General features: G+C 47.5%; 4 protein-coding genes across 4 annotated transcripts; 2 read left to right on the forward strand and 2 right to left on the reverse strand.

The window, feature by feature from the left end:
* Positions 1-2,158: 2,158 nt before the first annotated feature.
* DFJ58DRAFT_869095 (uncharacterized protein) lies at positions 2,159-3,715 on the reverse strand (the record flags this gene model as incomplete). Its single annotated transcript, XM_041394256.1, has 6 exons — positions 2,159-2,484; positions 2,538-2,606; positions 2,658-2,692; positions 2,725-2,843; positions 2,899-3,107; positions 3,163-3,715. The coding sequence occupies 6 exons, from the start codon at positions 3,713-3,715 to the stop codon at positions 2,159-2,161; spliced, it is 1,311 nt and encodes a 436-aa protein (XP_041236184.1).
* A 1,039-nt stretch (positions 3,716-4,754) lies between these two features.
* Positions 4,755-6,107, forward strand: DFJ58DRAFT_735854 (uncharacterized protein; the record flags this gene model as incomplete). Its single annotated transcript, XM_041386704.1, has 6 exons — positions 4,755-4,922; positions 4,981-5,054; positions 5,114-5,150; positions 5,202-5,406; positions 5,510-5,791; positions 5,851-6,107. 6 exons carry the CDS (start codon positions 4,755-4,757, stop codon positions 6,105-6,107), a joined length of 1,023 nt encoding a protein of 340 aa, XP_041236185.1.
* Positions 6,108-7,410: 1,303 nt separating this feature from the next.
* DFJ58DRAFT_735855 (uncharacterized protein) lies at positions 7,411-8,120 on the reverse strand (the record flags this gene model as incomplete). The annotated part of the gene is made up of 3 exons (XM_041386705.1): positions 7,411-7,651; positions 7,741-8,059; positions 8,108-8,120. 3 exons carry the CDS (start codon positions 8,118-8,120, stop codon positions 7,411-7,413), a joined length of 573 nt encoding a protein of 190 aa, XP_041236186.1.
* A 409-nt stretch (positions 8,121-8,529) lies between these two features.
* DFJ58DRAFT_719367 (uncharacterized protein) lies at positions 8,530-12,506 on the forward strand (the record flags this gene model as incomplete). Its single annotated transcript, XM_041384612.1, has 13 exons — positions 8,530-8,589; positions 8,619-8,728; positions 9,564-9,763; positions 9,862-9,962; positions 10,000-10,038; positions 10,091-10,224; positions 10,259-10,406; positions 10,459-10,622; positions 10,674-11,050; positions 11,105-11,238; positions 11,266-11,307; positions 11,420-11,708; positions 11,764-12,506. 13 exons carry the CDS (start codon positions 8,530-8,532, stop codon positions 12,504-12,506), a joined length of 2,541 nt encoding a protein of 846 aa, XP_041236187.1.
* Between the last annotated feature and the right edge of the window lie 395 nt (positions 12,507-12,901).

The raw sequence follows: 12,901 nt of genomic DNA on the forward strand, positions 1-12,901 counted from the left end.
TAACCGGTATATGGTATATGACACAAGCGGCCTAAACGCGCTTTTGAAGTCGGCAAGGAATTCAGTCCATGTACCGTATCCTTTGACAAGGCCTGCGGTGGTCTTATTGTTAGGGGTCTTGCGCTTGTCTGAGGAAATCTTCCTTCCAGTAGCGTGCGTTCCCTTCATTCATGAAGGAGGTTACGAAAATGATCTTCTGTTTGTCGTCGACATAGATTTTCTCGTTAATATCGAGATAGGACTGGCATGACATCAAGAATCCCTCGGATTTATCTCTATCCCCCGTCAAAGACCGGGGAGAAACCGATTTTGATTTCAATGGGTTTCGTAGAAGACATCGGGGGGTTCAAAGGTGGTAGGGGTGGTACAGCACCTAGGTTCAAAGCGCCAAAGATTGGTGTCAAGGACGTCAGCTTGTTAGCTTCTGGGGACCTGGGGTTCTATCTGTCGTGATGACCAGGGTTTGTTCTGTTTCTGGGTTTTACAACGCGTGATAGCGATGTATTCGTAGAAAGACTTTAATCTTTTGTTACGAACTAGGATGGTTCTGACGTATGGCTACTCGATAAGAGTAATCGGCCAAGGTCGGTTCAAGGCTTCGGCGTATACCGAAGTTCAGTGGTTTCTAAGACAAGTCTAGGAGAGTGTCCTCGACTTGAATCACGTTCAATACGACTTAAGATTGGAGGTCTTAAGCGAAGGAAGTTTCAGGTAAAACCTAGTAAGATTAAAGTAAAGAACTACATAGTACAGGACGAGTTTATATAGTAAACGGTAACGACTTTAGGGCAGGTACGATGAGATCATAAAGACAAGTCAGAGATAAGACGAGTCGGAGATAAGACGAGTCAAAGATAAGACGAGTCAAAGATATCAAGAATAGATCATCTAGCGACGGCAAGATGCGATCGTGATGTAATACAATGATGTAAGAAAAGAAAATGAATAGGGGCGTACTTGACTGTAACAACATCCCGCTCTACTAAACCCAGACACACCTCTCTGCGACCAGACATATGGGGGCTCTCTTTCTCCAACCCCTCCGGAAACTTTGACTCAGATTGTGTGGATGTCCACCATTGTCATTTGTTATTGATGCCCTTGATGAACGCACATCCGAACCCGAGCTTACCGAACTCATCCTTTCCCTTACACGGGCTCTTCGTGAGCCTGATCTGCCTGTGACCCACATCCTGCTCACGAGTCACTCGGAATCACATATCTGTAAAGCTTTTCAGAACGAAGAGGTGCGCCCACTGGTGTGCGAGATACCAGTGAAACCTCTGGGGAGGGCATTGCTACTATCATCTCGCTAGATGGCGCAGATGTTGACAATGACATCTGTACTTTCCTGCGGCATTCCTTCGAAGATCTGGAAAGTCGCCATCCTGATTTCCCTCAGCCAACGAGGGATGAACTCACACACCTGGCAAGCCACGCTGGCAGATGTTTCATCATAGCATCTACGATGATGAAATTTATTGTCGACAATGAAGACAAGGATCCACGCGATCGGGTACAGCTGATGCTCAAGCTGATGAGCTCGCTGCTACCAGGAACGGAGGTGTACAAGTTATGTGATTGCATCCTCTCCACATGTGCCAACCCCAAGCGGGCTTACATGCACTTGTCCATTGTCACCGCCCTTGCAGACCCTCTTCCCATCTCACAAATCTCCACACTTCTTGGCCCTGGTCATTGACTCTGCACTGCAATCCACTTCAATGGTAGAGGCAGAGGGGCATGCAGCTAAGTAGTTGGACTAGCTACTCAGTTATATAGAAGTACTGTGTCAAAATTTTATGTTTGAAAAATTTTACGGTTCAGTTCGCGTTCGGACCAGAAAAAAACCGAACTGGACCGTTGAGAACAGTTCTCGATGGTCCAGTTCTGGGTTCAACAATTTTGTAGAACCAGACCATGGTTCGGTTCTCGGTTCTCATTGAGGACCCTCTGAACCGGACCGAACCGGACCACGGCAGCACTATAAATCAGTCATATGAACGTGTAAACTAAGCTACACTACTCCTCATCAGCCTCCCCTTCTTCGTCAGAAGACTCCACAAATTCAGCGCTTTTGGGACATTCCTGCGGCTGGGCAGGGTTCTTCTTCCCTCTCTTCGATGGCCTATGATTCTCTTTGTTTGCCCGTCCTGCGCTAGGCCCCACCTTTACGCTTCCGAGGGACTCCAGCATCTGAACGTTTTTTTCGGGGCTTCCGAACGGCTTCCCCGGCTGAACGGCGTGTATCAAGCTCGGACGCGTGAGTCTTGACCTCTGCTGGTGATAAAGCAGCCCAGTAGCATGTACGTGTCTTGAGAGCATCCCGGAGCTTGCGAATATCACCGACGGTCCCAATATTCGAAGGGTTAACGAACTTGACACCATGGGGCCAGCCCACAAGCCGCACTCCGTATGTTTCAACGACGGATGTTTCGTAGTTACTGTAATTCATCGCGATATCTTTTTTGCCTGTCATGGCAACTGCAAATGATGTTAGACGGGGTTGGCATATGTAGAACAACGCCATCACTCACCTAGGCCCTGGAGGATCATCTTGCATACTTGCTTTCTTACAGCTCCCAAAGAGTCACGTTCATTGAGATCTACAGAACATTGCATAAGTTGAGCTATATATAATGAAATGAATGGCTTACTTTGATTCTGGGTGCACGCCCATTGTTTGTATTGCCTAAGAAAGTCAGCCATGGGATGCTCGTACACATCCTCCAAAAATCTTCAGAATTATCCGTGCCGTGCATCACGCTTTGAATGGGTGTCGTTGATGTGACCGCGGACGACAAAGAGCGTTCCATAGACACCTGCCCGAACTCGTAGATCATCTAGCTTCAAAGAAAAAGATGAGTTCAGTTGATTCCCATCAAGACTTGAACTTACCTCTTTGACGATCCTATCCGTCGTGGCTACAACATCTCGCGCAGCTGCCAGATTATGAGCCCGAACACCGGCAACTTTTCTTTCGCGATGCTCCTCAAGAGCTGCAATGTAAGCCTCCTTTTGTTCCCGTGTCAGGTTTTCTGTGTTGGGGTCAGTCACAACCATCTCGCGCAGTTCGGCCATCGAGTATCGAGAGCCTGTGGGTAGGTCTAGTTGACGCAAGATAAGCTTCATGGTACTATTGAGCAAAAAAAATTGAATTACCTGCATTGACCTCTTTTGCCTTGGCATGAATAAGTGCATGGATCAATTGACTCTTACGTGTGGTGCGATAATGTGTCTGACTGCCGATGATGTCGTTGATTTGCTTGGGTGTAATGTGGTGAGCCCGAGAGAGTGCTTCAATCTTTGTTTTCTGTTCGTCCAGGTATTCAGCGACTGCGTTATGTAAGTGCTTCGTTCTCTCAGTCCTCTGGTCCCTCTTGATCTTTCGAGATGCCTTTTGTGCATCTGTTAGTCGAGGTGGTGGCATCCGAGGGCGGATAATGCTTCGTGTTGGGTTCTGTGCTGCCCAGCTGGATGAATTGGCCTCGCGCAGTGGCTCTGACCTCTCAGGACTCGGGGAGCGTGCTTCAGAAGGCTGACACAATGGGGGATCAGACGTGGGGGGCAGGAAATCAGGGAGCGGGGAGCGTGATTCGGAAAGCTGACGCAATAGGGGATCAGACGTGGGGGGCGGGAGACCAGGCGGGAGATTAGGGAGCGAATTATTGGTATTAGACATGATAGCTGCTATCTCATCACTTGTCAGGGGCATGGTGTAGAGTGCTGGGTCATTTCAATCAATCTCGTTGAACGAGGGAACATGTCCAGTAAGACCGTTGCCTTCGTTCGGGAGATCCTGAAAGCGTCCAGTGGAGACAAAATTACCATTAATGTCGAAGTCATCAGCTGAATAGATAAAGCTCATTGCAGGTGCTGCAACGAGGGGTCGTAGTATGTGTTGGTCGGTACGAATGATACAAAAAAATGGTACAGATGATGCAAAAAAAAAAGCACGACGTGTCGTGTGCGTCGCTACAGTGTCATTGAGAGCACCTCACTTATTTTTAAAATAAACAGATATCGGGTTAAGATCTTGAGGTCGATATTGATCTGGAACTGCTAACGCCACGTGAGGCAGTGCAGGATATGATGATAATATATACCTACCTTTGCTGCACGTCTCAGGTCCCTGTCTGCTGCTGTTTGAGCTGCTGTAAATGCAACTAGAGGTTTAAGTAAATTCAAGTTATATCAGCACTGAGACTCGTCAACAATGCATTCAAAGCCACTCACAATATGACGAAACACGGTGTGCATGACCTCGTCCTGTTCCTTTCAATCCAGTCTGAGTTACACCTGGTATTTGCTGTAGGTCGGGTAAGCATTGAGAACGGAGTGCATTAATAAGTCACTCACAAAATCACAAAGTACAGTGAATATGACCTTGTCCTGTTCCTTCGAGTCAAACTTCCAAGCACCCGGCATACTATAGATCTCATGTGGCGAATCACGTCGCCAACGAGAGCATCAAACAATGACATACTATCATGATGAGTCCCTCCAACTCGGAGTTGCACAGAATGCGATGAGTGGGACTCACTGTGGTAAGACAAACAGTCTTGAATCTTATGTCTGCAGTAGAGTAGGTGAGTAGGTATCCTGGTAACGATGTGGCTGCATGACACCCATAGACACGCACGGTGATAGTGAGTGAAACAACTTGAACGCAAACCTTGGACCCACAACATTTCCAAATGTAGTAATCAAGTCGAGTCTACATCCGCGCAAGCACCGCAACCTCATATCTTTCAATGACAGATACTGTCACAACGTATATTTTTCTGATCGTCACAAGACAACGACCATCTCATTTCCCTCTTCAATTTTGCTCGCAGATCAATGATGTTATCAAGAAATATATTGTCGATCAGCGGTATCTCACCAGAGATTGTCTCTCTTTCTTTCAATTTTGCAGCATGGTAAGCTCAAATACTCGCACCTGTGTTGATTCATCTGACATTGGAATTCAAATCAAAGGGTCGTCGGGACAAGTCCTGCAGTCCTGCTTTGAGGCAGTGCTTGGCCACAGAGTGCTGGCTCGCTAAACCAGGGTAAGTTGAAGGTTTTCAGCCACAGAGAATGTTGCTTACCTTGCCTTGCAGAATCCGAGACAGCCAAAACGCGAAAGCACGTCTTCGAGTGGCTCGGTAAGTCTATGCTCTTCAATTAAATCTACGACTACTTAGAGGAATTTTCAGCAACAGGGCAAAGAAAAACGCAGACGCAACCTCCTGCAGAGCAAAATTCACCCATTCCTGACACTGGTTCCCCCTCACTCGATTGCGACAAACATTTCCCATGATCCCCAGTTGGACTATGAAGATCGGTTATCTCCCGCAGAGCAACATTCACCCATTCCTACTACTGGCTCCCCCCACTCAACATTTCCCGTACAATTTCCCAGTCGGACTATGAAGATCAGGCTTTCTGCTTACAGGAAATTTACCACAACATGAAAAAGTGAGTCCTACGCCCACTCGCTCCAACTCACTAACATAATTGACAGGAAAACAACGCAGTCTTGCAATTTCCCTTACGACGCTGAACAACAGCCTGTTGCTGCCATCAGTTCCCCCCCCACTCGAAGATTTTTCTTCCGAGGCCAATGATTCTGTGGTCACCCCACTCGATGATTTCCCTAATGAGGCTGATGATTCTGTACTCACCATGGACGACGACGATTTCTCTTATGAGGCTGATGATTCTGTGCTCACCATGGACATGGACAACGACCTACCATGTTCTTGTGGCACTCCCACACTGCAAACACTCGAGAACCTCATCGGGTGTCACGAATTCCAAATACGAACCACTATTCTTTCTTGAACACTCGTGAAACCTCTAAAGACACTCGTAAAACACCCGTTAAGCGCCCATCACAAGCGCCCGTCATTAGCGCTCAGTCAGCGTCTGTACCTATGACCTTCATAAACCCTAACCCAAACCCATCCTTTACATATCCAAACTTCTCTATTCCGTTAGCGCCTACTACCTTTATCTCCAACATCCCAGATTTCGACTTCCTTACCCAAGCGATCAAGTCACGTGACTCTAGAAACCCCGAGAACCCTTGCACAGCTGTTACACGTTTCATGACATCATAGTGTAGTTATATTTAGATCATCGTACAATTTCCTTTCCTATTTAATGATTGGCTAGTTAGTTCAGATTCAGATTCAGTCTCCGTTTCAATGTATGTATATAGGTAGCCCGTTGTAGTCAGTAGTTCTTTAGTTCAAACCTCTTTTGTATTAGCTTACTGCTAGCAATCCTAAGACGTCCCTGCTCATTATCTTTTCTTTGTTTGATAACCTTTGTTTGAGTCCTAGTCTCTGCCCCTGCGTTAATTCGTTAAAAGGGTTGTGACATCGGGCAATGGCAGAAGGAGTGGGAATCAGAGAGCATGTGGAATGAGGAATTCAACGGTTTACTTGAGCGTGCTCGCATAAAGGGGGAGCGCGCCACAACTGTATTCCTCGATGAATGCGCACAACACGTTGGAGAAGGGAGGGTCCTCCTGGAGGGTATTCATGAGGTCGTGCACACGCTTTGTCTGTGTTGCAGGGAGCGGCTTAAGGGCGACACTATCTTACTATAACGATTTGCTCCTTTGTGTCATCTCACAGGTAAAATTCTTTGAGGTGAAACTAAATACAAGGTTGTAACTAGAAGGTTGTAACTAGATTAGCAATGTCATGGTTCTTAGGAGCCTTTAGGTCAACACGGTGAAACATGTTAAATAGCGAACACATAGCGAACATTTAGTAAATATAGCGAACAGATAGCGAACAGATAGCGAACGCATAGCAAACAGATTGTGCGGATGTCTGGGATCGTGAAAAACAATGTGTTTGAAATTTTTGAAGAAGGAGAGCGCTTCAATGATCAGAACCGGATATACATTCTTGAACCGAAGCTGAAAGAAAGTGTTGCAAGTGACTTAGAGATTTTACGATAACGGACGGCTGTTTGGGATGCTCGTCAAATGTGACACATTTAGTACGTGCACAGGCTACCACACTACCTTACATCAGCCAGTAAATCTGTTGTACATCACACAACTATTCACTGCACACTACCTGTAGACACAGAGTTAATATATGTTCAAGTATACCCCTCTCGAAAGTCCACTCAATCGAAATGGAATCAGACTAGCTAGTATACCACCCCCAGAAGTCAATCGAAATGGAATCAATGATTTCTACAACTTTGCCCCTGCCTGCACTCAATCCTACGCCCACATCAGCAGTCGCAGTAGCAGTCGCAGTAGCAGTCGCAGTCGCAGTCGCAGTCGCAGTCGCAGTCGCAGTCGCAGTCGCAGTCACAGTCGCAATCGCAGTGACAAGGAGTAAGGCAAGATACATTTCTTTGTATGTACGGCACACAATCAAAACTATGTAGCAATTATTACAGTTGGCTCATCGTCTCCATCAAGTCCTCAACCTGCGACCATAGCTCATACGAGTCTGAGCTCACAGATGAGTCTACAGAGAGTGTGGGTGAAGGAGGGTTGGGCGAGGACTCTGGAGGGGATGGCCAGAAGGCGCCACCTGGCAGTGGAACTGCTCGAACCCTACCTTCGTCATATTTGACCGTATATGCTGATAATGCTTCCTGAAACGACGGGTATCTTTTCTGGGCGTTGTCACTAATGAAATTCGTTCATTTAGCAACGTTGGACCTAATGATAGCTTCAAAATTTAGCCAACACAAGCCCACAACTACCCAGACACTTACCAGCAGTAAAATACACCAACTTCCTGCCCGACTATTATAACCCAGAACCCCTCAGGTGTCTCACTGGCTCGTGGGGGATGGATCTCACTATGTATTGGAACCGTGACTTGGCACGGTGTCTGGGTGACAGTTTGCGACTGGGGGTGGGATGATGTAGCAGCAGAAGGTGGGTGACTTGGGTGATGCAAGCGAGCTGAGGTGGAAGGGAGAGTGGGCAATGGTTTTTTGGCAGGCGTAGATTGCGGGAGCAATGATTTGGACAGTGTGATGGACTCTTCAGTTGTCTTACGGCTCCAAGTGACGGTGTTGAATGATAAATCTATTAAGAGTGTGAACATGTTAGGTTTTGAACGAGTAAAACACCCACCTGATAGTGACATCCCTTGCAACAAATTGTGCAAGTCCTAGATATGATCACCCCGGCTAGATGGTGTCGACATCGTAGTAGCGATCTCACCAAGGACTTGGTCGGAGTGCTACAGAGTATCAGTCACGTGGAAAATCAATAAGACTTGACCTATGGTACTAGTACAAATGTAAGATACATCTGAATGGCGCATAGTGTACGCCAGCGAGTCCGCACTAATCTCTCTCTGCGATCAATTCGGCACATTGGGGCATCTAGGAACAAGAATGGGTTGCCAGTCAATGGCGTATCCAAAGTGCTCAAACACACACGGTTGGTTCAGCAAGCAGCAACTTCTAACGAGCAGCGGCAAGCACGTCTACAAGGTATTTTTTTATTAATCCAATACATTATATATATATATATAAACCTGTTGTATAGCCATGGGCTTGGACGAGCGTTGTGCTCTCGAAGCACTGAGAGAGAATAACACCACCATAGAGGTCTGGCAGGATGACTGTGATGATATGAGCTTTGGCATATCTGGAATGGGACCGAACCGCTCGCTATCAGTCATGCTGGCGGCGAGTTCACTGACCTTGCAAGAGAGGTGTTAGGAGACTTCTGGAAAATTGAGTGTTAGTGTGTGTTGACCGCTGATACTGTGCGACATACCTTTATGAGCAGAAACAATCGTGTTCGACGCGTTGTAGAGACTCGATCCTGGGTAGCCTCACAATGGCACATATTGCAACATAGGTCAAGTCTACAGTATCATGCATGTAACACGACACTTGCGCGATAAACGCGACGTTTGCACGACACGCGCGACTTAGGCAACACTTCCGCGACATAGGCGACACTTGCGCAACTTGCGCGCGCTTTAGGCGAATTTTCCCGCGCCTAAGCGCTATAGGGCGCCTGACTTCCCACTGTGTTTTCCCATGTCCAACCAAGTTCCCAGGTATGCATTTCTCCATTTATCATTTATTTCAACATCGTACCATGTTTATTTTCACTTGGTACACATTTTTCATTACACATTTTTTACTTTACACAACACACATTACCACGGACCACCATCATCATAGACAGTCACCATCTCCGAGTTTTTATTATTTTTGAATAAATCATCGCAAAGCCCCAGTAGCAGTTAGCTCTAGTGGCCATATCCGCATCAGTTGTCTATCAGCATCTCAGTACACGTCTTAACATCTCACTAATCGCTCGCATACCGCTTTCCATTCACACCCAGTTCCGCTTTTCGACGCGCGACTTTCCCGCGCTTCGCGCGCCTATAGCGCCTTTGTTCCCGCGCTTTCGCCTTATCACGCGCTTTGCGCATTCCCCCTAGAGTTGACCAGTGGATATTTGCTTTCTCCGCTTCCCCTAAGGGACGAACATATGCGCACTCATATGTTTCCTCCCTTCAACAATTATATCAGCTTCACCCTCAGCTGAGTTGAAGATCCTTCAGCGTGGATAACCGCACTCGTCGTGATCGCATCCTCCGCAGGAACCAGGCATTTACAGAGCAGATGCCTGTGATGACCGACACTTACCTTGCCTGGAGTCTTGCAAAATCCAAGGAGGAGTTCAAGAGTTTTTCTGAGAGATTGGAAAGGAACTCGGCGCGGGACTGTGGTGAATGGTCAATCAGCGTGATTGACGTCTTCTGTGAGTGATCTGTTGTTGTTGTGCTTACTTTTGATATCAATAACGGCAATGCTCATTGTAGACGCTGAGAAAGCGACCCTTCAAATCTTACCAACAAGACGCCACCATCAGCTCTGCACTGGTGCGTCAAGGTGTAATGCCATGCTCGCCTATATCACCAACTGTAGGCATAACCACAGAAGCACTTGACTTATATCGTGTAGCGCATCTCAGGAGTCCTCACTTGTCTATCCCAGGCTTTTGTGAAAACTGTGTGCGACTTGCAAGGGGTAACTGTTTCAAATTCTCTAGTTATTGTGCTGATCATGTGCAGGTGGAATTTCATAGACATCTATCCCGTCAATTTCCATTGCATTCGACTTATTCCTTCAAATTCAACGCTCCGTGGCAGCCCTCGTAGCTGAATCGCTTCAATGCAACTCACCCGACTGGCGCCTTAAGCATGCGTGTCCTGCATGTACGTATGAACTCAAGGATAAGAGGAACTAACATCAGGCTGCTGTATGCTATGGACGGTAACGACTCCTTAAAGCGAGTCCTTCGGAGATCTCTGGATCATGATGCTGATGACTGTGTCGCTCCCTCATCTGAAGTTCCTACGGGCCAACAATTCACAAGTGATCGTTACTCACCTCGCGCATTTGTAGACCAGTATTCTCAGGGACTCGGCACAAACTGCTATTGCGGGTGATGAGGAGGATACAGCCGCCAAAAATGCTTGCGCCGGACGATGGAAAAACATGGACGACGCCAAGACGAAGAAGGCTTGGGGGATATATGATGAAACAGGTGCATTCGTGGCTGTCTGCCGCCACGGGTTTTCTCTACTTATTGCAGACATGGTACAAAGCGGTGAGCTGTAAGTACTATCTTTTGTTCTCAATCATTGCACTGACAAGGGTCTAAATAGCGCGAAGTACCCATTGGCTGTCGTGTCGAAGTTGATGGACGTATTTGGGAAAAATCTGGGCGGTGGGTATGATATTGGTTGTCAGTTCAAAACGACACTCGACCAGAGCTCCCTTGGACCACTCGCACGCTCACTTCAACACACCTGCCTGGTTGGCGCCTTCCACGGACATGCCCACAGGCGCTTGTGCCAGTTGTTTTCGCTTACAACGTACATCAAGGGTCTAGGCCTCGAGGATCTCGAAACCTGCGAAAGGACATTCTCAAAATCAAATTCTCTGGCATCTGCGCTGCGCTATGCAAGCGTGTTCCATCGGCAACAAGCCATCGACTCTTATTTCAAGCACACTGACGACTTCGAGGTCTACGCTCATCTTTGTAAGCATGGCTAATACCTTGATCCAACGCTAGCTGACATAATCATGGTGTTAGCGAATTTTTTGCATGGGAACTACAAGCAAGCACTGGACATCTTGAATGATGGCAATGCAACTCTACCGAGGCTCATGCAAGACCTAGGACTCACGGACGAGAGTATTTTCGAGCGCTGGATAGAAGAGGAAAAGGTCTACCTTCAAGGTCTAATGTGAGAGCCTGAAAATGAAACCCTCCAGATGGAGTACTGGCAAAGGCTGGTAAATTTAACTGCAAGCGAGTGAGTGTGGCTCCCAAGGTATATCGGGATTCTGTTCACTAACACTTCATTCACTCAGGGAGGCTCTCAAAGCTGCAATGGCAGCCTTCCAGGTGTATTCTCACGAGGATGTTACATCGTATGACGTCCAGATGCAACATACTTGCAAGGCCGAAACCGCACAGCGTCATGCTGTCGAGGACCACGAGAGGAATTTGAAGCTCATTCAAGCGCTCGAGTGTAAGCTCAAGATCGTGACGCGCTGGACTCCTGCAGATGCAGATTGGCAGAGGGTGGGGAGGCTCGTTGCTCAGAGGAAGTACCAGCGTGCACTGGATCGACTCGAAGGTTTGGTCATAGCACGTATATTTGAACTATCAAAGATGAACCGGGCAGGTACAGGTAGGTTGTATAGGTGTTGTCTTGCTTGCAACTGCTGATTCTAATGTTACCATAGGCTACAAACTACGTAAACACATCGCCAAAGCATTACAGACACGCTCTGTCGCCATCAAAACTGCCCTCAACACATACAATACCATCGCAGAAGCAATGCACCCTCCCCGCCAAACGCTGAAGTGGGAAGAGGTCGTGGAGTATGTGTTTCTCGCCGACTTTGACCTCCTACGTGACACACGTGCGGACGTCTCTCAACAGCCTTGGTCATCGGCTGCTGCTCGCAGTGCGATGGACTTGTACTTCAAGATGTGTCGGGCGCGGGAGGAAATTCAGCGCTTGAATGTGGAGGTACGGCGTCTAGTAACTTACATCCGAGATGAAGACAAGTATTTGTGGACATGCAAGGATCAGTTGAAGGTGACCAGTCCAGCCATTGCCCATCAAATTGCCATACATCGAAACGCTCGAGGACGATTCAATTCGCGCCACCTGAGGTGGCTCCATGAGATATCGAAGCTTCCTGGTTTCAGCAGGACAATAGTCCTAGGTGTAAGTACTAATACAAGTCTCGGGGAAAGCTGCAGCACACCGAACGCACAGGTCCCATCACGACTGCTTGCCGAACACATACCTTTTAATAGACCATCTACAGTAGACCCAGATACCCCGGATGACCTTGATGATGAGGAGCAGGCAGAGGAGGTGGAAGAGGAAGCATCGAAGAGCCTGCAAGACGTCCTCCGCGTCGCCGATGATTTCTCGCGACTGGACCTTCTTGACCATGAGGTTTATGAGGAGTAGATAGCTTTATGACTAATTTACATATCACAATCATTAGTTTTGCACTGTTCGTCGAAAACGCGCTGTCAATCCATCCACACCATCATGAGATACGCGAGCTCATCGTGCGACACAGCGAGCACGAAGGGTCAGATATTATTAGCACGGCGCTGGGACCACGTCACGTCATTACCGAAATGCCGGCGGTACTTAGTATATACTACCTACACCCTGGCTGTACAGTACAAGTCACTCTTTATTCAAACAATATTGAAGGAGGCTCTGGGACGCTGTAACCCCCTTGTCTTATAGGTGCGATACCCATGTGTTATCGCCTATAATTACTGTCGTTATGTGGGAGTCACAGGTGGGAGAGAGAACGAGGGATAAGGCCCAGTGAAAGCTGGCTGTGATGG

This window comes from Suillus subalutaceus, assembly GCF_016647625.1.
Source record: "Suillus subalutaceus strain FC151 chromosome Unknown DFJ58scaffold_235, whole genome shotgun sequence".
In the NCBI taxonomy this organism is placed as follows: Eukaryota; Fungi; Basidiomycota; class Agaricomycetes; order Boletales; family Suillaceae; genus Suillus; species Suillus subalutaceus.